This window comes from Dreissena polymorpha, chromosome 7 (genome assembly GCF_020536995.1).
Source record: "Dreissena polymorpha isolate Duluth1 chromosome 7, UMN_Dpol_1.0, whole genome shotgun sequence".
NCBI classification, from domain to species: domain Eukaryota; kingdom Metazoa; phylum Mollusca; class Bivalvia; order Myida; family Dreissenidae; genus Dreissena; species Dreissena polymorpha.
In genome coordinates, this window is record NC_068361.1 from 13,680,773 (window position 1) to 13,708,770 (window position 27,998).

Here is a 27,998-nt window from a genome sequence, read left to right on the forward strand (position 1 = left end):
TAGTGTCATAAGTGGAAATGAGTTCTTTTATAATTTTAGATTTTCGTGAACGGTTAATAAAGTTCTATACGACGACGAAGAATACTGTGTCTGTTTCACCACTGAGGGAGGGTCGTGACAAACCCATCTGGGATGTTTTTGTGCAACCGAAATTGAGCCACGTTACAATAGAGAAAGATGGGTCTCGAAAGAAAACGAGAAACTCGGTTCACCAATACAAATCCTTATTTTATAAAGATGAAATGCTCAGTAGCCGTGTATTTGTTCAAGGAGAGCCGGGGATGGGGAAAACTACATTCCTCACTAAACTGGCTCTTGACTGGTGTGATGCAGTGTCTGGGCACAATCCTGATCACCGGCCTACATTTAGTGATGTCGAAACATTGAAGGAGTTCCGGTTTCTCTTTCAAATATCACTACGAGATGCAAAGCGGCAGCGGGAGGTAATAGAGATGATTAAAACACAAATTATCGACATGATATACCCTGGTGAAGTAAAACGTGAAGAGATCTTTCAGCTTTTACCACATATCCTAGAACGAGAGACATACATCGTAACTATGGATGGACTTAATGAATGGGTTGATCGTTTAAATCAATTTGTAATACCGTTACTTGCACAATGGCATTCAAAGTGTGTGTCCATTATTACATCACGGCCATGGAAAATGGCGGATGAGCGAATCAAAGATTCTGAAATAAAAACATTAATAGAAGTTGAAGGAATAATTGATACAGAAGAACTAGCAAATAAAATTATAGACAGTCTTCAAACTGGTAATGTGAAGACAACCCCTGAATTCATGAAGTACGTGAACGAACGTCAATTTGGGAGTTTGTTGAAGTCACCCTGGCTGCAAACTCTGTTAGTCAATTGTTGGATGAACAAGATGGAATTGAGTGGCTCCTTGTGTGAAATAAATTGTATTTTAATAGACACACTTTTTAAAAATGCACTAGCGGAAAAGGGATATTTTCAAAAAGGAAATTCGTTTCAATGTTTAACAAATACAAGTTTTATTCAGCGGCAGATCAATATTTTTGATGCACTTGCGAATGTTGCATTTAATTTTACGTTTTTATCGAGTAAATCCCCAGTGTTCACCGAACGGGAAGTATTGAATCACATGTCAGAAAAGCAGTTGAAATTTTGTCTTGATGCTGGTGTTTTAACGCAAAGATACAGCTTCAATATAGCAGGTCAGAATGCACAGTTTTCATTTTTACACGAGACTTTACAGGAATTTATGACTGCCTATTATATCGCAAATTCCATGCAGGACCTTATAAAACAGTTCAAAACCGGATCTAAATATAATGTTTTAGAGATGAGCCAGACCATAATTTATCTATGTGGACTCGACTGTAAAAAAGCTAATACTCTTATTAATTGTCTGGTTGACGACGAGTTCCTCAAAGACATGAGCCACGGACTGAGCATGTGCATTAAGGGATTTTATAATCAGGAAAACTTATTAGCATTTCAGGACGACAATGGCACAAGAAGGAACGTTTTAAAATCAAATAATGATAACATGGATTACGACGCACGTTGCTTCGCACTTTCAGTCTTGTTCCAGCGCATGGTCATTGCTGGATGCATAGAAGCAAAAGCCAGCGGTGAAAAGGAAATTTGCTTGAATTGTAGAGACTTCATATTTAATCAGAATCTTACGGAGTCCGATTCAAATGCGTTAGAACAGCTTTTATTGTACAACTGTGCAGATGTGCGGTCACTTATTGTAGAAAGTAATTGTCTACAAATAAGCGAAATATTGACAGTCATACACAAATCCAAACATTGTCTTGCACGTGTTATGATAACAATGACACCAGAAATAAGTAAAGAATTACATCATACGAGCATACGGGAGCTGAACTGTATCGGACAATTTGACGTATCATCATGTTCCTATGTTCTGCCGTCCCTGTCTCAATTAACATATTTGAGAATAGAAGACACAAGCTTTTTGCAAGACATAGCTCTTCCTGAAACAATACAAAACATTGTCTTGTCGAAATGCAAATGTTCATCTGAGTGGCTGTGCAGCTTGTTGATCACGCTCTCTTCATTAGATCATCCTGTCGAGTGTGAGCTGTGGAATGTTGTTTTGCAGTTAAGTGAAGACATCCGTGGAGACGAAGCGCATACACATATATCGGACTTGCGATCTCAAATACTGTCACATGACCTGTCCAACATTGTGATATTAGTGGAAAATGGCAGTAGGGAACTGTTTGAACTATTGCGTGATACTAGTATTGGGATCCTAGACCTAAGAACAGCTGAGTGTGCCTCATTAACATCCGAGATTCTTCACTCGCTGAATAAGCTAACTAAGCTTTATTTGCGGGGAACCTATACGGGTAGATGTGATCTGAGACTGCCTGCGTCATTGCAATGTATTAGTCTCCAGAAAGGCGAGTGTTCATCTGAGTGGCTGTGCAGCTTGTTGATCACGCTCTCTTCATTAGATCATCCTGTCAAGTGTGATCTGTGGGATGTTGTATTGCAGTTAAGTGAAGACATCCGTGGAGACGAAGCGCATACACATATATCGGACTTGCGATCTCAAATACTGTCACATGACCTGTCCAACATTGAGATATTAGTGAAAAATGGCAGTAAGGAACTGTTTGAACTATTACGTGATACTAGTATTGGGATCCTAAACCTGACGACGGCTAATTGTGCCTCATTAGCATCCGAGATTCTTCACACGCTGAATAAGCTAACTAAGCTTTATTTGCGGGGAACCTATACTGGTCGGTGTGATCTGAGACTGCCTGCGTCATTGCAATGTATTAGTCTCCAGGAATGCGAGTGTTCATCTGAATGGCTGTGCAGCTTGTTGATCACGCTCTCTTCATTAGATCATCCTGTCAAGTGTGAGCTGTGTGATGTTGTATTGCAGTCAAGTGAAGACATCCGTGGAGACGAAGCGCATACACATATATCGGACTTGCGATCTCAAATACTGTCACATGACCTGTCCAACATTGAGATATTAGTGGAAAATGGCAGTAAGGAACTGTTTGAAGTATTACGTGATACTAGTATTGGGATCCTTATCCTGTGGACGGCTAATTGTGCCTCATTAGCATCCGAGATTCTTTACACGCTGAATAAGCTAACTAAGCTTTATTTGCGGGGAACCTATACGGGTAGATGTGATCTGAGACTGCCTGCGTCATTGCAATGTATAAGTCTCCAGGAATGCGAGTGTTCATCTGAGTGGCTGTGCAGCTTGTTGATCACGCTCTCTTCATTAGATCATCCTGTCAAGTGTGATCTGTGGGATGTTGTATTGCAGTTAAGTGAAGACATCCGTGGAGACGAAGCGCATACACATATATCGGACTTGCGATCTCAAATACTGTCACATGACATGTCCAATATTAATTTAATTGTGAAAAATGGCAGTAAGGAACTGTTTGAACTATTACGTGATACTAGTATTGGGATCCTTAACCTGAGGACGACTAATTGTGCCTCATTAGCATCCGAGATTCTTCACACGCTGAATAAGCTAACTAAGCTTTATTTGCGGGGAACCTATACGGGTAGATGTGATCTGAGACTGCCTGCGTCATTGCAATGTATTAGTCTCCAGGAATGCGAGTGTTCATATGAGTGGCTGTGCAGCTTGTTGATCACGCTCTCTTCATTAGATCATCCTGTCGAGTGTGAGCTGTGGGATGTTGTATTGCATTTAAGTGAAGACATCCATGGAGACGAAGCGAATACACATATATCGGACTTGCGATCTGAAATACTGTCACATGACCTGTCCAATGTTAAGATATTAGTGGAAAATGGCAGTAAGGAACTGTTTGAACTATTACGTGATACTAGTATTGGGATCCTAGACCTAAGAACAGCTGAGTGTGCCTCATTAGCATCCGAGATTCTTCACTCGCTGAATAAGCTAACTAAGCTTGATTTGTGGGGAACCTATACGGGTAGATGTGATCTGAGACTGCCTGCGTCATTGCAATGTATTAGTCTCCAGGAAGGCGAGTGTTCATCTGAATGGCTGTGCAGCTTGTTGATCACGCTCTCTTTATTAGATCATCCTGTCGAGTGTCGGCTGTGTGATGTTGTATTGCAGTCAAGTGAAGAAATCCGTGGAAACGAAGCGCATACACATATGTCGAATTTGCGATCTGAAATACTGTCACATGATCTGTCCAACATTGAGATATTAGTGAACAATGGCAGTAAGGAACTGTTTGAACTATTACGTGATACAAGTATAGGGAGTCTGATCGTTATGGCTACTGATAGTTGTACATTGGAAACAATTGTGCGAAGAAAGATGAGCATGTTAAAAAAGATTAATTTACTTGGAACTTTTTTGACACGCCTTGAATATGATTTACCAGAATCCCTAGAGTCGATGTATTTACAAGGTGGGAAGTACTCATTGGAATTGTTGTACAGTGTCTTAATCAAACTGGCTCCAATAAAACACCATGTGCAATTAGACGTGGGTGACTGCTTCGTGGTATCGAGTAATGAAACCTGTACAACTAGTTTAAACGATTGCGTAATGCAATCGGAATGTTCAACAAATGTTAAAGCTGATGTTAATGATAGTTCGAATACAAATGTGTCTGATTTACATACACAAATGGTGTCATGTGACATGTCGAACATTGATCTACGCGTCTTAAAATTCCAAAAAGAGCGGTTTGAAATGTTGCGAGGCACGAGTATAAGAAGCGTGCAGCTTCAGGCTTTTGACGATGTTTCACTGACATTTGTGACACAAAACACGTTACCAGCGTTTACAGAAATTCGATTACAAGGGACTTACTTGACTGATTTTAATCACACATTACCACCGACTCTTCAATTATTTATTATACAAATAGGAACATGCTCATCAGATTGGCTGTACAGTTTGATGTTAAAACTTTCAACGCTTAATCATGCAGTGCGCGTCCGCTTAATTGAATACGTCGTTTTACAGAGGCGAGAGGCGATTGAAAAAAAAACCGAACCGCTAATGCGAGGTGCAGATTTGTCAAGACTTAAGTTGGAAGTATTTAAGGATTGTCCTGGATTGTATGAAACATTACCCACAATGCATATAACCAGTCTGAACATGACGAAAATAGAACACACCTACCTGCTTTCACAGACACTGCCTCTTCTCACCCACTTGCAGCAGCTAAGGATTTGTTTGAACAAGTATGATATGGAGATGAAACTGCCAGAATGTATTAAGTATGTGTTTATAATTTATAAAAAAGTGTCCCCATCATCACTGCAACAATATGTAAATTATCTGTCTACTATCAAACATAGTGTACAGTGTAAACTGTTGTTCCGTGTGGAAGAGAATGACGATGAATATACGAGAATCAAGCAAGACTTTTGTGAATTAAAGTCAGTTAATGTCCAACATTTTGAAATTGTGAACAAAAAGGGTACTGTTCGTAAGGCTGCTGCTCTTACACTTTTTGCTACTGCTGATGATTGCGATGACGATTATGACAAACATTTACTCCGATGGGAGGGAGAATACGTTGATTCGAAACCATGGATTCACTATTGTAAAATTCGTCTGAACATTTTGTACACAGACGCCTGTGGAGTGAGTTCTTAAACTCGTGCGTTTTCAACGTATCGTGTTATTTTATCGTTTGTTGTAGCAACTTTAAAAGGGATACAAAGGTGTATAATATATTGTGTAAAATTGTATTTTCTAGTGTTAAAGTCTGTATTTAATGTTCGTATTTTTGCTACAAAAAGGTTTGCTAATAGTACATTTATTTAAAAAATTTAAAAAAGTTTTATTTTTGAAAATGTATACGTTTGAGCTAAGTCACATTTGACAATGTGTAAGTTGGAAATATACTTACCCGTATTATTATACAAAATTATTAAAAGAAAATTCTCATATTGAAATAATCAACATTTTTAATGATAATATATGAAATCCAAACCAGTGTACATGAAACCAAATTGTCAAACCGTAACATGATACAAAACCAAGGCCATTAAACAACACAAAAAACAAGGCCATTAACCAACACCAAGAAATTCTTGATTAAAATGTGTCGTTTACTTAAAAGACGTGTTTGTGCATCGTGCTTTAAACCGTGGTTATCATCCCGGGCAAGAAATTAAGGAGCAAAGGAGTCAACCAATGATTGTCATTGGTATAATCAAGTAATCAGCCCAAAGAATGGTCGCCAACGTTGGCAACTACGCTTTAGTTATCTATCGGGTTACCGCGTCGAAAGCGCAAACAACGGTCGATAACGTGGATTACCAAGTCAGCAGTGCCATCCATGGTCATCTCGCGGGTGAGCAAGTTAGTAGCTTAAACCATTGACCTAACGCGGAATTGCCTGGTCAGAAGCGCAAACAACGTTCGTCAAACTATTTACCTAGTGAGCAGCGCAAACTAATCTCGACATTGCGGGTAACCAAGTAAGAAGCGCAAAACAGTAGTAATCGCTGGTAATACCGTCAACACCCCAAACAAATGGTCATCATCTCGGATTATGCCGTCAGCAACGCACACCATGGTCGTCATCGTGGGTTAAACCGTCAGTATCGCACACCATGGTCGTCATCACGGGTTATACCGTCAGCCGGGCACACCCTGGTTGTCATCGTGGGTTATACCGTAAGTAGCGTACACCCTTGTCGTCATCGTTGGTTATACCGTCAACAGCGCACATCCTGGCCATCATCGCGGGTTTTACCGTCAATAACGTACACCCTGATCATCATCGCGGGTTAAACCGTCAGCAGCGCACACATTGGTCATCATCGCGGGTTATACCGTAAGTAGCGCACACCCTGGTCGTCATCGTGGGCTATACCGTCAGCAGCGCACATCCTAGTCGTGATCATGGGTTATACCATCAGCAGCGCAGACCATGGTGATCATCGCGGGTTATACCGTCAACAGCGCACACCCTGGTCATCATCGCGGGTTAATCCGTCAGCAGCGCACACATTGGTCATCATCGTGGGTTACACCGTCAGCAGCGCACACACTGGTCATCATCGCGGGTTTACCGTCAGCAGCGCACATATTGGTCATCATCGCGGGTCATACCGCCAGCAGCGCACACCCTGGTCATCATCGCGGGTTTTACCGTCAGCAGTTCAAACAATTGTCGTCATCGTGATGTTATCCGTCAGTAGCCCAAACAATGATAGTCATTGCGGGATTTACCGTTAGAAGCGCACACAATTTTCGTCATCAAGGGTTTTACCGTCAGCACCTTAAACAACGGTCGTCATCGTGTGTTCAACCGTCAGCAGCGCACGCCATTTACGTTGTCGAAAGTTATACCGTCAGCAGCGGACACCATGGTCATCATCGCAGGTTATACAGTCAGAAGCGAACGCCATTTTTGTCATCGCAGCTTATACCGTCAGTAACGCACACCATTTTGTCATCGCAGGTTATACAAAAGCACCGCTCACCATGAACATCATCGCAGGTTATAACGTAAGCTGTGCTAATCATGGTCGTTATCGCGAGTAGTAACGTAAGCAGTGAACAGCATGATCGTCATTTCCTTCGCAAAGTAAGGTCCACGTCGCGGGATGCAAAGTCAATAACAAAAATCATGGTCATCATAGCGATGTTTCCAAGTCAGCGCCGCTCGATTGCTCAAAGGTATGTGTGCCATTTAAATTGAAATATTTTCATATATATCTTAACGTGATTGTTTTCATTGTCCAGTTTCAAGTTTATTCAAATGAATAACCCATTCAAACGATATGCTCAATTGTAATCAATACGATGTGATTAAAATCAGCGAACTGATTAAAATCGAGTTAAGGGTCATACATATCATTAACATTGCATAATCTACACAGAAATAGTATTAGGTTTTAAATTATGTATAAACATGTATGAAACAGTTTCAAAATAGGTCATTTATGATTGAAATTCGAATAACATTAATATAATTTTGTACGTTTTCTTTTTAGCTGCAAGAACGTGCGTCATTGAGCCCGCAGTTTCTAAGATTCACAAGAGCAGGAACGAGAACTCTACAGTTAGATTGTAAGGGAAGTCAATAATGTTAGTCTAAATCTTGTGAAACGGCGTCAGTTTTTGATGTCATTATGGAAAAGACCCTGCAATAATGTATAAATACACCCGATTTGTATCGATTTCATAATATAAATACAAATGTAAAATGCAATATTTAACCGTCTTAAAGACAAAAAATAAAGTAAAAGTATATAACAAAATTTGTTTATTCCGGTAAACTAACAGTTTTCGTTTACTCGTGCTCAATGTATAAAATTAATAATAAATTTATAAATTTGTCCAAATAGCCTTGTAGTATACATTCGAAATATCGCCTCTTTGATTGTTTTTTCTATTTAATTTGAGCAGGTGCTCCGCCGTGGTCTCAGGAGTAAAATTAATAAGAAGTGTCAAGAGACCTGATTGAGGATGTAATACCGCACCAAGAATAAGGCTAACTGCACGTTGTACTGCATTGTGTCATGTGACCCTGATTGAGGATGTAATACCGCACCCATAATAAGGATCACCGCACGTTTTACTGCACTGTGTCAAGGGACCCTGATTGAAGATGTAATACTGCATAAATAATAAGGCTCACAGCGTATTTTACTGAACTGTGTCAAGGGACCCTAATTGAGGATGTAATACCGCATCAAGAATAAGGCTCACCGAAAGTTTTACTGAACTGTGTCAAAGGACCCTGATTGAGGATGTAATACCGCACCCATAATAAGGATCACCGCACGTTTTACTGCACTGTGTCAAGGGACCCTGATTGAGGACGTAATACCGCACCAAGAATAAGGATCACCGCACGTTTTATTGCACTGAGTCAAAGGACCCTGATTGAGGATGTAATACCGCACCAAGAATAAGGCACACCGCAAGTTTAACTGAACTGAGTCAAAGGACCCTGATTGAGGATGTAATACCGCACCAAGAATAAGGATCACCTCACGTTTTACTGCACTGAGTCAAAGGACCCTGATTGAGGATGTAATACCGCACCAAGAATAAGGCACACCGCAAGTTTAACTGAACTGTGTCAAGGGACCCTGATTGAGGATGTAATACCGCACCAAGAATAAGGCACACCGCACGTTTTACTGCACTGAGTCAAGGGACCCTGATTGAGGATGTAATACCGCTCCAAGAATAATGGTCACCGCATATTTTACTGCACTGTGTCAAGGGACCCTGATTGAGACTGTAATACCGCACCAAGGATAAGGCTGACTGCACGTCTTACTGCACTGTGTCAAGAGACCCTGATTGAAGATATAATACCGCACCAAGAATAAGGATCACCGCAAGTTTAACTGAACTGTGTCAAGGGAACCCATATTGAGGATGAAATACCGCACAAGAATAAGGATCACCGCACGTTTTACTGCACTGTGTCAAGGAACCCTGATGGAAGATGTAATAACACACCAAGAATAAGGCTTTCTGCAGGTTGTACTGCACTGTGTCAAGGGACCCTGATTGAGACTGTAATACCGCACCAAGGATAAGGCTAACTGCTCGTTGTACTGCATTGTGTCAAGGGACCCTGATTGAAGATGTAATAACGCACCAAGCATAAGGCTAACTGCACGTTGTACTGCACTGTGTCAAGGGACCCTTAATGAGGATGTAATACCGCACCAAGAATAAGGATGAACGCACGTTTTACTGAACTGTGTCAAGGGACCCTGATTGAGGATGTAATACCGAACCAAGAATAAGGATCACCGCACGTTTTACTGCACTGTGTCAAGGCACCCTGATTGAGGATGTAATACCGCACCAAGAATAAGGATCACCGCACGTTGTACTGAACTGTGTCAAAGGACCCTGATTGAGGATGTAATACCGCACCAAGAATAAGGATCACCGCAAGTTTTACTGCACTGTCCGACTCGTACTAGTCTGTATTGTAACGTGGTATCCCGGTGATGGAGAAGACAACCAGCACTGCTTTACATACTAGTGAACGTTTAAGGAGCAGGTAATCCATATCTAGATAGTTTCTGCCTGTTTCCAATGACTGCAGTTAGTGCCAATACTTTCTCATCATGAAGCGTTCATTGAACTTGGTAATTTTTATTTAAGTTTTGTCGGGATTTGATTAACGCTTTATTTTGTACCGTTATTATTTACGTTAAGCACGATCTCTTACACTGTTAATTCGTAATGTTGATAGACACTTTCGTATATGATTTACTACACGATAACATTTGACAATCGTTTGTGGATGTTTTTTGGGTTTCCAAAATAATTTATATCTGTACATATAAAGCTGAAAATAGCGGTATTGGTTCACTGTGTAAGTCATTTAGAATAACAAAAGTATAACTACCTTATTCAAATTACGTTTTCACGTCGATATATTTCGAATTATCTTTATGCAACTTCATTTCCTATGTTTCACATTGAAGAGATCCCGCAACGCAATAAACATAATGATGCACGTGCATAGTGGTATAGCTGCATTTGTAAATAATTTGTTTGTACATGTATATTTGTTGTTGTTTTTTTACAGCGGTTAAGGCAAAAAATGTTTTCATTTTCCGTGTGACCGCCATGGTTATGGCTTTGATTTTGTATAGTTCAGATATTACCATGTACCTCGTGAATTGATGTAAATATCATAATATTATTTCATTTTATTTCCTCCTTTCGAATGATCTTGCAAATACCTTGTACTGATATTAAATAACATGCACATAGAATGTAAATGCATTCATGCATAAATAGTGTTGTTGTACATACATATTTTTATAAACTGTATGCAAGTATATTCATTTCACATTTAATTTCAACCTACTATTGTAAGTCGATTAATGCAAACATAATGATCGATTCAAGTTCGAAGAAACTGTTCTGAATACTGTAAAATATTATTTGCTCAGATTTATGCCATTATAAGAATCAATTCAATAATGCAGAAATGGTTCTTATGATTATATTATTGATACGCAATACATACTAGTTCTTGAAATTTCAAACCAATATAAACATCTCAAAATGTACTTATAGTAAATGCATTTTTAACGGGTTTCATGGTAAAAATCCATTGTGTTAAGTACAATTATTTTAATGATCATAATCATTCTTTTTTTTAATTCATAAATAACGGTCGAACGTTACTTTATAAATATAGATTTTCTTCAAATATAACAAAACGTAGATGTATTATATTATGTCTTTAATTTGTTGTTTGTGCTAATATAATTGTTGTATTACGGATTGTAAATACGCTGCAATGAAGGAGTTGATAAGTACAGTATGGTATGCTAACGTGGCATATGACTGCTTCTATTGACCGAACATATAAACATACCGCTATAGCCTTATTGTAAGATTGCTTAAGAAGCTCTGTTAGCAACAACGCAGTTCGCGATTTAATCGTATCATATGTTTAAGTTCATTATATAATCGAACTTATTTGATTTATATAAATTTCTAGCATGACAAATATTGTTTCGGCGAATGATTCTTTACATTATCCAAAGAGCCATTTAAATTTATTTGCCGAAGGTTTAACTGACGTTTCAAGAGCACGTGCATATATATATATATATATATATATATATATATATATATATATATATATATATATATATATATATATATATATATATATATATATATATATATATATATATATATATATATATATAAATTAAGTGTGTAATTGTGTGGTTATCTCTCCGAAATTCCGTCTGTATTACAATATGATGTAAAGCTATTATTTTAATGTCAATGAACATTTATCGTTGAATTAATGTATTGTTCAATGCACGCTATCAATTAATTGAACGTGGAACTGTTGATTGAAATTAAGACGAATCATCATGAAATCATTAAATTGTGTTTAACAAAACAAAGCTTACATTGTATGAATGTGAGTGCGTTGCTAACATTTTCTAAATACTGTTGTTGACTTAACCAGGAAGCTTATGACAAAATATTGTTTTACAAACTTGCATTTAACAGCACATTATTGCTCCTTTCTCAGTATACAGACTATTATGTTGATAAGTATTGTAAACCTGTAACGGAAGGACATGTTGAACGCTCGTAGGTGTATATGCTATTTCAACAATGCCTTCGTTGTACACGCTATGTTTGAATATTACGTAATGATATTATAATGTAGTTGGTATAAATTAAATTTAATTGTTGTCTTTTTGAAATATTATTGATGTTATTTTTGCTGTTGGTACTATTTAAATGTCACCAGATTTTTTTCCCTTAAACATACATAAAATCGTTCGTCTGCAAATATGCTCTTTTTGATTTTTTTTAAATTATTTAAAACAAAAACAATAAAAGTTGTTAAATATATAGATATTTATGCCCCCCTTCGAAGAAGAGGGGGTATATTGCTTTGCTCATGTCGGTCTGTCGGTCGGTCGGTCTGTCTGTCGGTCGGTCCGTCCACCAGGTGGTTGTCAGACGATAACTCAAGAACGCTTAGGCCTAGGATCATGAAACTTCATAGGTATATTGATCATGACTCACAGATGACCCCTATTGATTTTGAGGTCGCTAGGTCAAAGGTCAAGGTCACTGTGACCCGAAATAGTAAAATGGTTTCCGGATGATAATTCAAGAACGCTTATGCCTAGGATCATGAAACTTCATAGTTAGATTGATCATAACTAGCAGATGACCCCTATTGATTTTCAGGTCACTAGGTCAAAGGTCAAGGTCACGGTGACCCGAAATAGTAAAATAGTTTCCGGATGATAATTCAAGAACCCTTATGCCTAGGATCATGAAACTTGATAGGTACATTGATCATGACTGGCAGATGACCCCTATTGATTTTCAGGTCACAAGGTCAAAGGTCAAGGTCACAGTGACCCGAAATAGTAAAATGGTTTCCTGATGATAACTCGGGAAAGCTTATGGCTAGGATCATGAAACTTCATAGGTACATTGATCATGACTCGCAGATGACCCATATTGATTTTCAGGTCACTAGGTCAAAGGTCAAGGTCACAGTGACAAAAAACATATTTACAAAATGGCTGTCACTACAACTTAGAGCCCATATGGGGGCATGCATGTTTTACAAACAGCCCTTGTTTTAGTATACTTGTATAGTATAAGTGTGATTTTACAGTAATTTATTAAACACTGTTCAAATGCATCATGACATGCGTCTTAAACATATAGGGCAATGTTTGTTCCGGTTTAATTTTTAGTCTTCAATAGTATATCTTACGTTTTCCATACGTATGCTAGTACCCGTTACTATGTAACGCTAAGTCTTTTTATTCTGTATAATATAAGGTATTCTTATTTCGGAAAGAAACGCTTTTACTAATTGTACAGCAATTTGGGCATATGTTATGATAGAAACCGGCTATGTATTTACCTGATGTTGGTTATGCTTACATAGTAATTAATGTATCAAAACTATGTTTTGTAATATTGCTTGTCCATGATATCTCGTTTTTACAAAACAATGATATACTGGACGGTTACCTTTTTATTTTTGTAAATGTTGCATGTGTGTTTTGTTTATTTATTTATCGAAATATAAGAGTACTAACCTTCCAATTGAGTCGAACAAGCTAACGATACACGTCTATTATTGCAAGTTACTGGTTCAAAACTGGGACTAAGTTAATGCAGAGTTGTAGTATCATAGCCAAACATATGAGATTTAGCTCACCTGAACAAAATATGATCATGGTTATCTTGTGTGATCGTGGTTTGTCCGTAACGCGTCGTGCGTCGCCCATCGTATGTCATCCTTCGTCAACATATACGTTGTTAATACTATTAGTGCCATATTAAGTTACTTAATTCTTCATGAAAGTTGGTCATAGCATTTGTCAAAATTATGTCTAAGCCGAGATCAAAACTTAACGGTAATCATGTTGGGTTAAAAGTAGCTAACTGTCATTTTCGAAAAAAAGCTTGTTAACACATAAAAAGTTACATTAAGGTAGAATCTTCAAGAACTTTTGTCAGAACATTTGTTCTAGTGACGTCTTTGATTTGAGTGGCAATGGTTCCTGTTGGTCGGAAAACATGGCCCCCAGGAAATGTGGCAGTTTTTTCCTTATAACGCTTTCATAAAATCTTGTTAATACTCTAGATGCCACAGGAGTAGTCAAATCGTCATGAACATTTGTTGTAGTTATTTCTCGGCCGAATAGGATATGTTTTCCGATGCTTTGAATAACATTTCCGCCAGTTTTCCTTATGTTGCTAAGTGTAACATCGTTAAGACTCTATTGGTCAAAACTAAATCCAATCTTTATGAAACTGGGTGAGAATATTTGTCCCAATGAAATCTCGGCTGAGTTTGAAACTGGATTTCGTAAGTTTAAAAGTTGGTCACCAGGTCAATTTAAAAAAAGCTTGTTAATATTCTTAAAGCCATTTTTCCCCAATCTTTCTTAAACTTGGTCATATATGTGTTCTGATGATATCTCAGCGGGCTTCGGCAATGGTACTGTCCGTTGAAAAATATGGTGGACATGAGGTAAGGCAGCTTCCCTTTTATGGCTTTCGTGGAACCTTTTATTAGTAACAGTTTTAATCACATCTGTCCTTATGATATATTGGCAGAGTTCTTGTCAGGTAAAAACTTATGTCACTACGTGAAAAAAGCTATAGAAGTCAAATATCAAGTAGAATCGTCATGAAACTTGATCAGAACATTTGTTCTTATACAATTCTCAGCCAAGTTTCAAAATAAAAGGATGTATGCACATTTTATATTCATGTTTTGTAAAGTACGTGTATTATTCTGAACTCCACCTTCTCAGAATTGTTTAGATTTTTAAATCTCAAATTTTTGGAAAAAGACTGATAAATCACAAGGTTAGCGTGAGCTACGACATCAGAATATGTGTCGCACATAAACACGGACATACTTAGCTTACAGACGGAAAATGAAATGATTGTTTAAGCTGTAAGCGACAGTGAACGCTCAAGTCGTTATTCGTGGTGTTTTTCTTCAGAAATATGGTATTGAATATGCTAAACATGTAATTTATAACATGTGATGGATCAGATGAACGTATTAAGTCTTGAATAACGACTTGATCTATACTTAATAACATTCATACGTTTTATGTTTGTCTTAACGCAAGTCTTAAGAAATGAAATCATATGTGAAATGATACAACAATGTTATAACCAAATATTTGAATTTTAAATTTGATAGTTGAAATGACAAGATGGCCTCTCGTATTGATTTTTATTTCACTGTTAAGTGATACTGTTAGATTAAATAATTGTTTATTTCAGACAAAACTCTATGTATTGAAATCGATGCAAGTAAACAGACGTTAATTGGCATAATGAATTACATATAATATGTATATGGAATTTTTATGACATCATATGAACAAGTATCTTTACAAGGGTTTTCATTGTATTCTGTATGTGATCGTATGTTGAGACTTGATTCTAGTTAGAGTATTTATGATTCACCAGAACAACATTCTGCATTAAGCATTTAACAAACACACACATCAGTGAATAAATAACTAGTAAAAATGAAAAAAGCTTTTATTGTTATTATATTGATCACTGTCAACAACCCAGAAATAGTATTGCAATGAATGTTTAGGGCAAACGTGTGTCATTAACATGAACACGCAAGACATCTTTCACACTGGCGAATCAGTTGAAAAGTAAAAAAGCGGATTTGATATATATTGTTTGGGATCCTAACGCGATCTCTGTATTCCAAGAATCATCATTAACAAAAACAACATAATCTTAATATTGATTATAATGATGATGACGACGACGACGACGATGATGATGATTATGATGACGATGGTGATGATCATAATGATGATGCATATTCTGCTGCTGATGGTGATGATGTTGAGGAGGAGGAGCATGATGATGAAGATGATGATGAAGAAGAAAAAAAAGAAGACGAACAAGAAGAAGAAATGATGATGATGGTGGTGGTGGGGGTCGCGATGATGATTGTTATTGTTGATTTTATTATTATTATGATTATTATTATAATTAGTATTATTATATGTTCATCATCTTCTTCTTGTTTCTAACTGCGATATCTTGAACATGTATATTACAGAGCCTGGGCCTTTCAAAGATTGATTCCTGTTACATGGTATTATAATTCGTCGCTGTCGTTCTCAAACCTCGTAGCTACAAAATGCCAACTTTTCAGGAGAGAGAAAAAACCGTCTCATTTTTTTATAACGATGTTTTAGAAATTGAAATTCTGTAAAAATACCAAACAAATGAAGCTGCAAAATACGGTATAAGCCGTAGACGCGTAAGTCATACTGATAAGTCATACTGATATTCAGACATGGTAGCTACGATATTTTGTCACCACAGTTTTGTCATTTTTATGAGGAACGACGATTCGTCCTGAAAGGAAACCTCGTAGTTGCAAATATTCTTTTTTTAAAACGTTTTTGTCAAATTTGTCCAAACGAAACGACGTACCTATAGGTGAAATGGCGTCGCTACGACTTTTCGCCGGGAGAAAAGCTAACAATCATTCTACAACATTTCGTCACGTGGCTTTTTCAAGGGCTCTGATTGGCGTAGAGCTACGAGATATAGCACAAAACACGCGCCAGACTTCATATAGATTGACTTACTTGCAATCCTTAATAAGAAATTTCGGCCAATCAGCGCCATCGTTTTATTAGTGTATCATCCAATAAAAACGCCGCTTTTTAACAGCGTTAGGCCCAGCCAGTGTAAAGTACTGCGTTTTTTAGATGGGCGCTTTAGCGCCCGTCTAAAGTGCTTAGTGTGAAATTCAGGTCGATACGACTAGGTATGATTAACCCAATACCCGCTTGCGTATCCGCGCAAGAAAGAGTTTTATAATTTATGCAAGAGGTTTGAGTTCTCCAATTATGTGTATTCACAAATGGCAACATTATATTAATATCGTGTTACATTCAATATTTTCGAACGGTGTTTTATAGAAAAGAATCAATGAACAATGATCGTATTGTAAATGTCGCGGAGGAGATTGTTTATGAATGATTAAAATAGTCCACTTTCTGCTGCGTGTGCGTGACGTAGTATTTTCGCTCAGCTCATTCATAAATCTGAGGCTGGCGATAAACAAAGGGGAGTCCGTGTGAGAATAACGCAGTAGTATAAGGTTACGCTTGTTTATATTCACAGGTCTCAATTAATAATACGTTGACCACGAGTTCAACAATTATTACAGGGATACGATAGAAAACATAAAAAAATGTTTCATTATCGCTGAAACTGTTAAAAAAAACATTTAAATATAACAATAATATTCTCTAAAAAATGTAGTCTTGCTGTTTTGAAATAAGGTTTGGAATTTTGTTTTCTAAATAACTTAATTCAAAACAAAAGTTTAATTATAGTGTTTTTTACTTGTTAGTCGCATATTTACCGCATTATAATGTGTGTTATAATAGGCAAACCATACATTAATAAAATTCAATCTGCCTTCGCACATAGAAGGAATGGGTCAATTAGGTGCTGCGTTTCCTTTGCTTACTTCAGTTAGAGGTCAATTATTTAAGTAATAGCAATCACAAGGCTCCGACTTCAAAGGAATTGCGGAGCTTTCTTACATAATAAAAGTCGTAGTCGCATGGTATTTGCGTTTTGCGTCCTATTTGGTCACGTGGTTCTTTTTCCCGGTTGTTTTGGCATTCATGATATATGAGGCTATTAATAGATGCGTCTGTCGATAAACAAAGGAAAGTTTACGGGTTATAACAACGCAATAGGTTACGCTCTCGCATACAACTCAATGACGTAGTACAGGTCGTAAAATGAGAGATTCGGGAAAAAGTTGACGCTTATTTATATCAAAGACCCATATTATCTATAGGTCTTTGTTTATATTCTCAATTTATAAAACGTTGAACATAAGTTCAACAATAACTTCAGCGATACGATAGACAAAAAAAAGTTTCATAATTGCTAAACCCGAATACAACAAACAATTCATAATAATAATACGAATGCAATAGCAGAAGGTTAGTAGAAGGTTAAGCTTGTTTATATTCACAGTTCTCAATACATAGACAGTTGGATATGAGTTCATGAATTACTACAGGCATACTATAGGCAACCTCGAAAATGCTTTTTAATCGCTAAAACCGAAAACAACCTAATATATTATATTAAATATATTTATAACAATAAATGTCTTTTAAAAATGTAGTCGGCGTATACGCTGACTTTGAAATAAAATTCGCAATTTACTTTTCTAAATAATTAAATACAATTAAACAAAAGTGTAACTATTGTGTTGTGTTTTTCACTTGTAAGCTGCATATTCACCGCATGAAATGTGTGTTAGCATTGTCAAACCACACATTAGTGTGAGTAAAATAAAAAATATACTACGGGAGAGCACTTCATATGTGTCCTCATATGCCTTGTTATGAGTATCTTTCTTCACTATCGAAATATATCGTATGTTTATATTTTATTTAAACGCAGTTTTCTTTCGACACATTTAAATCACACGTCAATAGCGCCGTCATGCGAAAATGGGTCTTATGCGTCTCGGCAAGCGTTTGTTAAACCCAACATGTGCTTTTGCGCAGTCAGGCCATAGGCGATGCTGTTCGCTTTAAAATCACTCAATATGTTATGTTTCTACTTACCAGAAGGAGTGATAGCTGAGTGGGCTATTTATATGATGGGCGCATATGGAATAAGACCCATTTTCACACGACGAGGGTCATTACAAATCTCATTGCGAATTGAAAATGCCACATTTAAGAACAATGCTTTTTGATACAAAATTGAATTGAAAATAGCAAACTTGTTAATAATGGCAGCCTATCCACACATTAAGGAATGATTTCCAGACGTGCTGACCAAGTACGGCAAACATTGTGGTATGATAATTAAACGATTTTCTCTTATCGTGACACTATACTATTTCGCTAATGATTGTTTTCTCATCTTGGAGGCGAAAGTGAAATTCTGCGAGATGGATTGTTACGCGTAATTGTAACAGGGCCACAATTTGTGTCGTTTGAGCATACAGAGAGTAGTCCGGAATTCCTTACACTGAACAGTGCTACATCCTTTGAATTGAGCACATACGCAGTGATGTAGCAAAAATTCAGAGGTTGTATCTCGAATCAGCTTATTAAATATTCGAAAATATTCATGCGTGTCTGTTGGCGTTATGTAAAAGTCACTAAGATGAAAACTGAAACAGCTACGCCTAAAAGCGCATGAGTGCTCTATACCTACGTTTATGTTAGCGTTGTTGACACCGTGTGAACTGCTCGGGTAATAAGTAAAGCATAAACAGCAATGTTTATATACTTTCATTCCTCCATATACAAGATACGAAGATTGTTGTATATTTTGAATTGTATATGGTGTCAAAAATCAAAAGTTTTGTACACGGAACTTTCATTATGAATTTATATTCTTGGTGAGATAGTCATTTGATATAAGAAAAAAATATTCCTTTAATATGGTGACTGCAAATTTTCTTTATATTAAGTTATCATTACCATTTTCATCATACTTTCTATGCTTTCAGAACTTCCAAAAAGCATGTTGTTTTTATTTTGTCTTAGTTATTTCTATGAAATAATAAGGATGATAAAAAGTGCACACAAAACTCGACCCGTGCGCTATGACACACACTTTATAAAGTTGAATGGCGTGTGTTCATTTCAAACTTGCGATTGATTTTCAAAAATGAATTGCGTGTTGAATTATGCAATAGCGAACATCTTCAGTGCCTTCAGCGCTTTGATATTATAGCGCTTCTTAAATAAGTATAGACATTTTTAAACCAATAGATTTTTATTAAGGCACCGCACCAAAACTGCAAAGTTTTATATTTATATCAATGGTACAGCCCAGTAAAATCGGGCTGTCCATTTTATTGCCGTTTTCGACCTTTTTTAAGCAGAGTTTTATGTTAAGCAGTGTGCTCGGGCAATGGTTTTTAACCAAAGTCCCGAGGGTAAATAACCCCATTAGTCAGTCAGACTTCATATATTCGGAAAAGACGAAAACAATATTTTGAAAATTTTGGAGCTACGAGGTTTGAGAACGACAGCGACGCTATCTTTTCGAACGTTTACCTTTAAATATTACCATACCAACATAAGATCAAATTGCAACAGTAATGCCGGCTTTTTGAATGCAAAAGCAGGGTTGTATTTGCTGATTGTTTTACTGCATTTAACGCATTTTGTCGAAAACAGGATTTTTTTTCATAAAGCCTTTTTTAAGTATATTAAATAGTAAAAGATTGAAGTAAAAATGTGACTTCGAGATTGTAAACGAGGTTTTACTATGGCCATATAAGGGAAAATGCCCCGGTTTGAAGCAACATCCAAGTGTTTCCTCATAAATAGGGACTAAATCACTATGCCAGTTAAAACAGACGCACTAGTATTCCAGAGTCGTGGGTTAGAGTTCCAAACGTGCAGAACTTAAGTATCAAGCACATTTAAAAATACTCAGGTATTTTAAACTGTATGGATGAATCGCAAATATTTTGATGCGTTAGTATTATCATCATAACAATCATAATCGCCATCATCATCATCTTTTTCATCATCATCTTCATCATTATCACCACCGTCATAATCATCATCACATCAGCAGCAGCATTTTCTTGACCGGCCTTATCGTTGGGGGAAATTAGAGGCTAGAATATTCATTAAGTTTTTTTCATCTTCGCTAAATGCCCAAGTGTATAATTCGAACTATGCAAGTTTAAAAATGATCATCGGTTTCATCGGGACAAAGAACTAACCAATGTTCAAGATGATTGCACACAAAAGATGTTGTTTCTGGTGTAACCCCTAGTTTTGCACAGTTTTCAATAAAGCCATAAAACATAATCAGCCAGACACTAATGCAGCCTGATTCTCGCAGGTTATGGACTAGGTCAACAAGTCCAAGCTGTTCGATGCAATCTGCCTAAAATAAGGCACTTGTAATCTTAATCTGAGATTGAAAATAACACCGATGTCAACGCAGATGCAAGTACAGTAGGCAAGCTTTTGAGGGTTAAAACACGAGACTTCTTCTAATAGACAACAATAACAGTAACATACAAAAAAGCTATTTATTTTTAAGCGTGTTCTAATCATGAATCTTAAACACTCATTATCATGTTTGAATGATGTAGCAACATTTAAAACATATCAATGGCAAACAGAAAGCTAAGAAAAATTTCTAAAGGAATTCACATATTAAAAAACCTTGATTATTAAGTATTAATAAAAGACATTCAATCTTATTCATTTGTTTCAATCATAACTGTTTATTACTTTGTAAAATCACGAGCATGAGGGGCTTTGTTTCTAGAAAAAAATGTATTTCAGATAAAGCCGTGCTTGTATTTCCATCATGTGTTTTTCTTAGCCCTTAAAGCTGAGTTTCCAATAGTTAAAGGAGATCACAATCTTTTAGCTTCTTTTGAAATGTTTACACCAAATCCCATGCTTAACATTAGAATGGACAGGAAACAATATTCTGAAACAATGACAGCTATCAGACAACACTAGTTCAATCATTATTTTGTCCTATAATATGAACATCGCAATACTAGCTTAACTCTGTTTGCACTTTTCAGGGGTCGGCGGGGAGTCCGCTATCGGCAAATCCTTCATCACGACATTCTCGACGTCGGAGTGCTTCGGCAAAGTCGCTTTATCCACTCGCAGGAACTTCCCGTACGGCCCGGAATGCGTCCGCAGAAGCTTCACAATCTCCTGCCAGTCCAGCTTGTCGTAGAATATCAGATACGGCTGCCCCTGATGCTGGCGGACGTCAGAGCGAAGGTTTTTCTCACGGCCATACGAACGAAGTTCTCGCGATTCAACGAGCTCGATACCCGGACCGAACACCACCTCTCGCAAATCCCTCTGCTTGGAGATTTTCTCATCCAGCGTCATTGTGAGAGCTTTCATGATGAACGAATTTGGAAGGCGATTGCCTTCCTCGTCTGTTTTCATGATCGGCTCTTCACCGACACTTTCTTTACGCATTTTTTCCGCTTTCTCTTTGATGCTCTCGTACGAGATCCAGTTCAGCTGGTCATCGGGCCGTTGCGACATCTGAAAGTAATTTGTGTTTATTTAGTTCAAGCCTATTTATTTTAGCTTTATTGCATCAAAAGCCGAAGGCGTTTTGAAATTCTTTCCAGTCTGTTGCTGGGTTTAACCAGTACTTGGTGTATTAAAATGAGATTTAAAGAACACTCCCACAGATGAGATCTAGCCCTTCACCTCCAGGTCGCTAGGGGAACACCATATCTACTGAGCCACGACAACTTTTGTGTTCCTTTGTACGTAACGTTGTTGTAAAACTAGTATTTTCAATCAAGATAACAAATACCCCGCAATAACTTATTTCAAGCCGGCGCAAAACTTAAGTATTAGTAGAATTAATCTTAAATAGCTATCGCTCGCTTGTTCACTTTCTTCCACACAAAAGCAAAAAGCTAAACGATGAGTCAATGCATCATATTCAAAATTCAAGGGCACATACCACAGCAACAAAGCGTGTTACATAAAAAAAAATCTCTTACAATTACAAAAAGTTTTAACAATGCTCCTTATAGATTTTGTTTCAGTACACAGAAAAGTGACAGAATAGTTTGGAACACAAAGTATACATATACATTGATGATACACATGCAAAATTTGCCTAAGCTCATGGGCACACAACTCTGAAAATAATATGGTACCAAACATGAAACAAAAACTAATGTATAATAATATTACATCACATATAATTGATACATTTCACATATGACTAAACATATTGACTAAAACTTTTTCCATAAATCGAATTTGCAGGGTTGTGATTTAAGAACCACAACAGGGGAGAAAACTGCCCCTTCCCTTTTAATTCAATGAAACTCTTCATTTGTATATGGATCCAGCAATGTTAAAAACTATTTGTAACAAGTGTGACATCGAAAAATCAAATGTATGGATGAGAACACCCCTGGATTTGACAGGCATTGAGTTTGGATAACAGAACTGACCATCATCATGCACTTTTTTATGCAAGCTTTTTTCCTCAGGATTCATATACTTACGCACAACACTTCCTGGGTTTCGTACAGTTTAAAAAGGGCGTCTGCACAGGCTAGATTTCTTGCAGCTACCTTGTTGGAGCCATAGCTTTCCCCCATCAACTGCTTCTGTATGCTAACCATGCATCTGCAAATACACCATACACGGAGTATGTTTTTTTCCTTATATTTAGGGAATGTGGCCAGAACGCTTTGCATTCGGAACAATCGAGTCGTTAGATGTCAAGTGTAAAAGCAAGCTTTTTTGGAGGCAAATCTTTTGATCTGAAATATGAGAATCTTTAGACATTAATCTCTCAACAGCTAAAGTGTCCAATGGATTATGCTTCAACATATAACTATGTTGAGCAAAATACAGCCACTAAGTCTTATTATTAAAAAGATGGTCAAATAACTTTTAAGTTTAAACAAGAGATTGCCAAGCAATATGGTCCCCTACCAGTGAAACTCCAACATTGTCAGATTTCTTATATCTTTTTATATTTGTTGCCATACCAACCTGAATTCTTGACGTAGGAACAAAATGAAATGACGTGCATAATCTCCATATTGCCATTTCTCCACGTTTCAAGTTTCATGAAAAAATATGAAGAACTTTTAAAGTTATCGCAGCATCAAGAAAAGTGTGACAATCAGACTGACAGACAGAGCACCCTCCATTTACAGTAGGGGACAAACATACCCACATTTTGAGCAATGACCCATGATCACAAGTAACTTGAGATAAAATATCTTTGTACATATGAACAATCTTGAAGCAATAAACTGACCATCTTCTGATAAATGACCCATGATCATAAGTAACATGGGATGAAATAAATTTATATGTGTAAACGATGTTTAGATAACATCTGAATTCTGCACATTATCCATGCCATTTCAGCACAATGTTTCCGTTCCGAAGTTAGTAAGTGTATAAACCTTTGATCTTTTTTAAGCATCAGTGACCTTGACCTTGATCCAAAATGCAACTCCATGTTAACTAGGCATGTCAGCTAGAGAAAGGAGTCAATGCATGCAATCACATACCAAAAAAACACATCCAAGGGGCACGCAGATATGTAGTTGTTGAATGCACAAACTTAACAAAGAATTTCATTTTGTAACCTTCATGCAAATCTTAAACAGACTTTTATTTGTACAAAGAGGGGCGAATTTCAGCAAAAAAGCTGGTCACAGTTTCGTGATTGGTTGTATATTGACAGGAAAGACCTTGAACACTTATGCAACACTTAATTTCAATATTTGTAGTAACAAGAGCTGTCACCATAGGATGACTTATGCCCCCTATAAACGCTTGATAGAAGTTATGAGCTTTTTTCAAAACCTAAATGCAGATTTCGAAACCTAAACACGGACCCTAAGTTAAAGGTCATGGTCACAGGGGTCAAAATTTGTGTGCGTATGGAAAGGCCTTGAACATATACACATGCATGCCAAATATGAAATTGCTATCTGAAGCGACATACAAGTTACATAGAAGTTATGAGAATTTTTCGAAACCTAAACGCACAGAGTCACGGACAGAGGGACGAACAGTCCGATCACTATATGCCCTCCTTCGGGGGGATAAAAAGATGTCAAGATTAAAAATAACTTATATATAGTATAAAATGCATCCTTCACTGTTTAAGCACGGATGGCTGAGTGGCCTAATGGTTAACTTTTACTCCAGGACTCCATGAGTCAGTGGTTCAAGCCCTGTTAATGGTAACGTTTTTTTTTTTTTTCTAATTTTATTCTTACATTTATCAATTTAAAGCATTTAATGACAAACTTCAATACATGCCAAAATCTGTGAAAAGGTCCCTTTAACCCTATGACAGTTTGGCACCCACCTGAAATATTTTTCCACGCAGTCACACTCCCATTGCAGGAGCAGGTTGTTCTGGGTGCAGCTGAACTGCAGAATACAGAACGCGTTACGCTCTCGGTCCTGCATCCAGTCCTGGTTCTCGAGGATCACGAGATCCCGCCAGTCCCGAGTCAACACGTCGTCCAGCTTGGAACCAATCCTCTTCAGGGCGCTGGCGTTGGATTCCACCGTACGTGCTAGAATGAGTGGTGGATTTGATAAATGTGGAAGGTTTAGCATGAAACTGGGCCGGGATTTGATAAAAGCACAATGCCCTCAGACTAAAGGTATTGGATGGAAATCATTCTCCGATTTTCAATCTTCAAAAACAGTTTGATTCCAATGTTTGTGCTGTAAGTTGGCAGTGGATTTGATGAATTTCGAGGGTTAAGTGTTAAACTATTGTGTTTGCTTACAATTTCTTTTTAACAGTGATTTGTATGGCCCAATAACAAAAGTACCGGTACCGTAAAAATTGTGGAAAATTAACATGAAAAACCCTGAAATTGCGGAAATTCTGAGACTAACATCTTCAGATAAGGGGTCTTTAAGTAGCATGGTCAGGGGTGGACTGGTACTTAAGTGCACAAAGTTCCACAAACCAATCTTAACGTTCTTTTACATGCCTTTTTGCTGTTATGTTCAGTTTCAGTGTTAATTGTATTGGTTCACATGCAGATTGTGCGCTTCTGTAAAAAAAATGATGCAACAGTTCTTTCTTTTGAGATTTTTTTGCAGGGGTACTAATTTATGTTAAAGACAATAGTTTCAAGCTCAAACCTCAATAATGAGTTACTGGGATTTCTGAATGTACGTAAATGGAAAAAAAATAATTCACAGTAAGAGATGTTTTAAGAAAATTAAAAAATGTGACTTCAACAAAGATAATACTATTATACTACTTTCAACATGCAGTCTTAAACGCAGAGTGGATTCCTACATGATACTAGGTGTTCCTGTCCCAAGAAAGTGAACACAACTATTGTTGCACTTTGATAGTTTTATAGACGTTTTCTGTCAACCACCTACTTAATGACAACAAAGACATATTTTATTATGCTAAATATAGGAAAGATTACATAAAAGCCGAAAGGCTACTCTGGGCTGACACTTTACAAATGTGCATTATGCTAAGTCTTCCAAGAACAAGCTAAAATAATGCCATAAAAAGATACAACAACACCCAATGTACCAGATCCCTTGATGTTGACCTAAGGCTGACCTGGAGACAATGTGATATCCAACCATACTACTGGAAGAGGAACAATTGCACAATACAACAATCAGGACTTATTCTGCCATTCGCAAAATTAGCAAATGACTAGAAGCTGACACGTTTGGCTATAGAAAATTCTATTTGACTACAGTTTTTTCTTCTTCATAAAACCTAGAAAATAGCAAAAAAATGACCAAAATTTTTCCATAGCAGATCAAAATTGGCTAAGGAATTTTTTTAGGAAGTCCTGAACATACCAGATCCCTTTATGATGAGGTCCAGTAGCCTGGGGTCCTTCACCTCCTCATCTGTGATCCTCTTGTGCTGGCTGAGGATCTGCTCGGAGGGCGTGCTGGTCAGCACATCAACGGCCAGGTCATACACTCGGTGAAAGCAGTCACGCTTTTTCTGTCCTTCAACTTCATATGAAACAAGAAAAATAATTGAATTGACATTCCCTGTTCCCTGCCCAACAAATGTTGTTCATGAATGAGTGAAGAACTTCAGAAAATAAAATAGTATTAAACAAGGCTATTGTCAAGCAATATGGTCCCCTACCGGCTACACCATTGTCAGAAATTCCACCATTTTCAGATTATTTTTTTGTTGTTGCCATAGCAACCACAATTTTTGAAATAGGAACAAAATGAAATGACGTGCATAATGTCCATATTGCCATCTATCCATGTTCCAAGCTTCATTAAAAAATATAAAGAACTTTTAAAGCAATCACAGGATCCAGAAAACCACCATTTTCAGCAGTATTTCTAGTCTATTTGATGCCATAGCAACCAGAATTTTTTGACATAGGAACAAAATGAAATGACGTGCATAATGTCCATATTGCCATCTATCCATGTTCCAAGTTTCATGAAAAAATATTAAGAACTTTCACAGTTATCGCATGATCCAGAAAAGTGTGACAGACGGACGGACTGACAGACAGAGCGCAAACCATAAGTCCCCTCCGGTGAAACCTGTAGGGGACAATAAACAAATGGCAATAACTTGTATTTAAGAAAGTGTAGGATTATGATTCATCGGTGAAAGCAGTCACGCTTCTTCTGTCCTTCCACTTCGTATGAAACACGCAATCTGTTGAATTGATATCCTGTGCAATATAAATTGTGTTTATTGATGAATGCCGAACTTAAGAAAAGAGCATTTAAAAAAACGAAGGTCAATAATTCTTATTTAAGAAGGTGTAAGGTTATGGTTCTTGCGCATGGCACTTGAATTCATCTCTATACACCCATGAAGTTTCATGTTAAAATCTTGTATCGGTTCCGAGGTATGGCACTAAAAAATAATATACAAATACAAACAAGAGAGCTATTGGCCCTTAGGCACTCATGGCTCTCGCCTGAGACTCAAAGAATCTAGACAATTTAGAGAAATGGGAGCGGTTAAATGAAGATTGGACCAAAAGGTTACTTCTAGAGTATTAACTTTTTTCACCTAGTGACCTAGTTTTTAGAATCACATGACATTACCAAGTTTCAATCTCAGCTGATCCTTTATTGGGACAAATGTTCTGACCAGGTTTCATGAAAATTTGCTATTTTCCCATTTAAATTTGCTTCACAATAATTTTTATATCTCCTAGATTCTGTAAGAATTGTTTGTTTGTTCAATAATCTTCATATTTGCTTCACAAAGTTGCCATTTGCAAACCTATCAGCAAACAAATATGAAAAACATTTTAAAAGACCAATTTAAATTAGAAGATAGGGAAACTACAGCCAATGACATGCTAGTTTCAAAAATACTAAGGCACAATCTACCAGTGTAATATGCTGAGAGGTTTCGCGGGCCGCGGATTTTTCAGGCCGCAGAATCAGTTGAACGCACCTCCCCCAT

The 27,998-nt window shown here is 37.2% G+C and overlaps 2 protein-coding genes across 13 annotated transcripts in view; one reads left to right on the plus strand and one right to left on the minus strand.

Annotated features, from left to right (window-relative positions):
• Window positions 1-15,532, plus strand: part of LOC127837163 (uncharacterized) — a 768,625-nt gene extending 753,093 nt beyond the window's left edge. For all 8 annotated transcript variants that reach the window (XM_052364076.1, XM_052364083.1, XM_052364080.1 and 5 more), the window contains one exon: window positions 14,368-15,532. The gene's annotated coding sequence lies outside the window, so the exon portion shown is untranslated. The remainder of the gene's footprint in view (window positions 1-14,367) is intronic.
• Window positions 15,533-21,073: 5,541 nt separating this feature from the next.
• The window catches only part of LOC127837158 (uncharacterized), a 43,349-nt gene continuing 36,424 nt past the window's right edge, over window positions 21,074-27,998 (minus strand). For all 5 annotated transcript variants that reach the window (XM_052364066.1, XM_052364062.1, XM_052364065.1 and 2 more), the window contains 4 exons: window positions 26,396-26,557; window positions 24,906-25,119; window positions 23,071-23,194; window positions 21,074-22,081 (listed from right to left, as the gene is read on the minus strand). In XM_052364066.1, coding sequence (XP_052220026.1) covers window positions 21,575-22,081; window positions 23,071-23,194; window positions 24,906-25,119; window positions 26,396-26,557 — 1,007 coding nt within the window. In that variant the 3' untranslated portion in view covers window positions 21,074-21,574. The remainder of the gene's footprint in view (window positions 22,082-23,070; window positions 23,195-24,905; window positions 25,120-26,395; window positions 26,558-27,998) is intronic.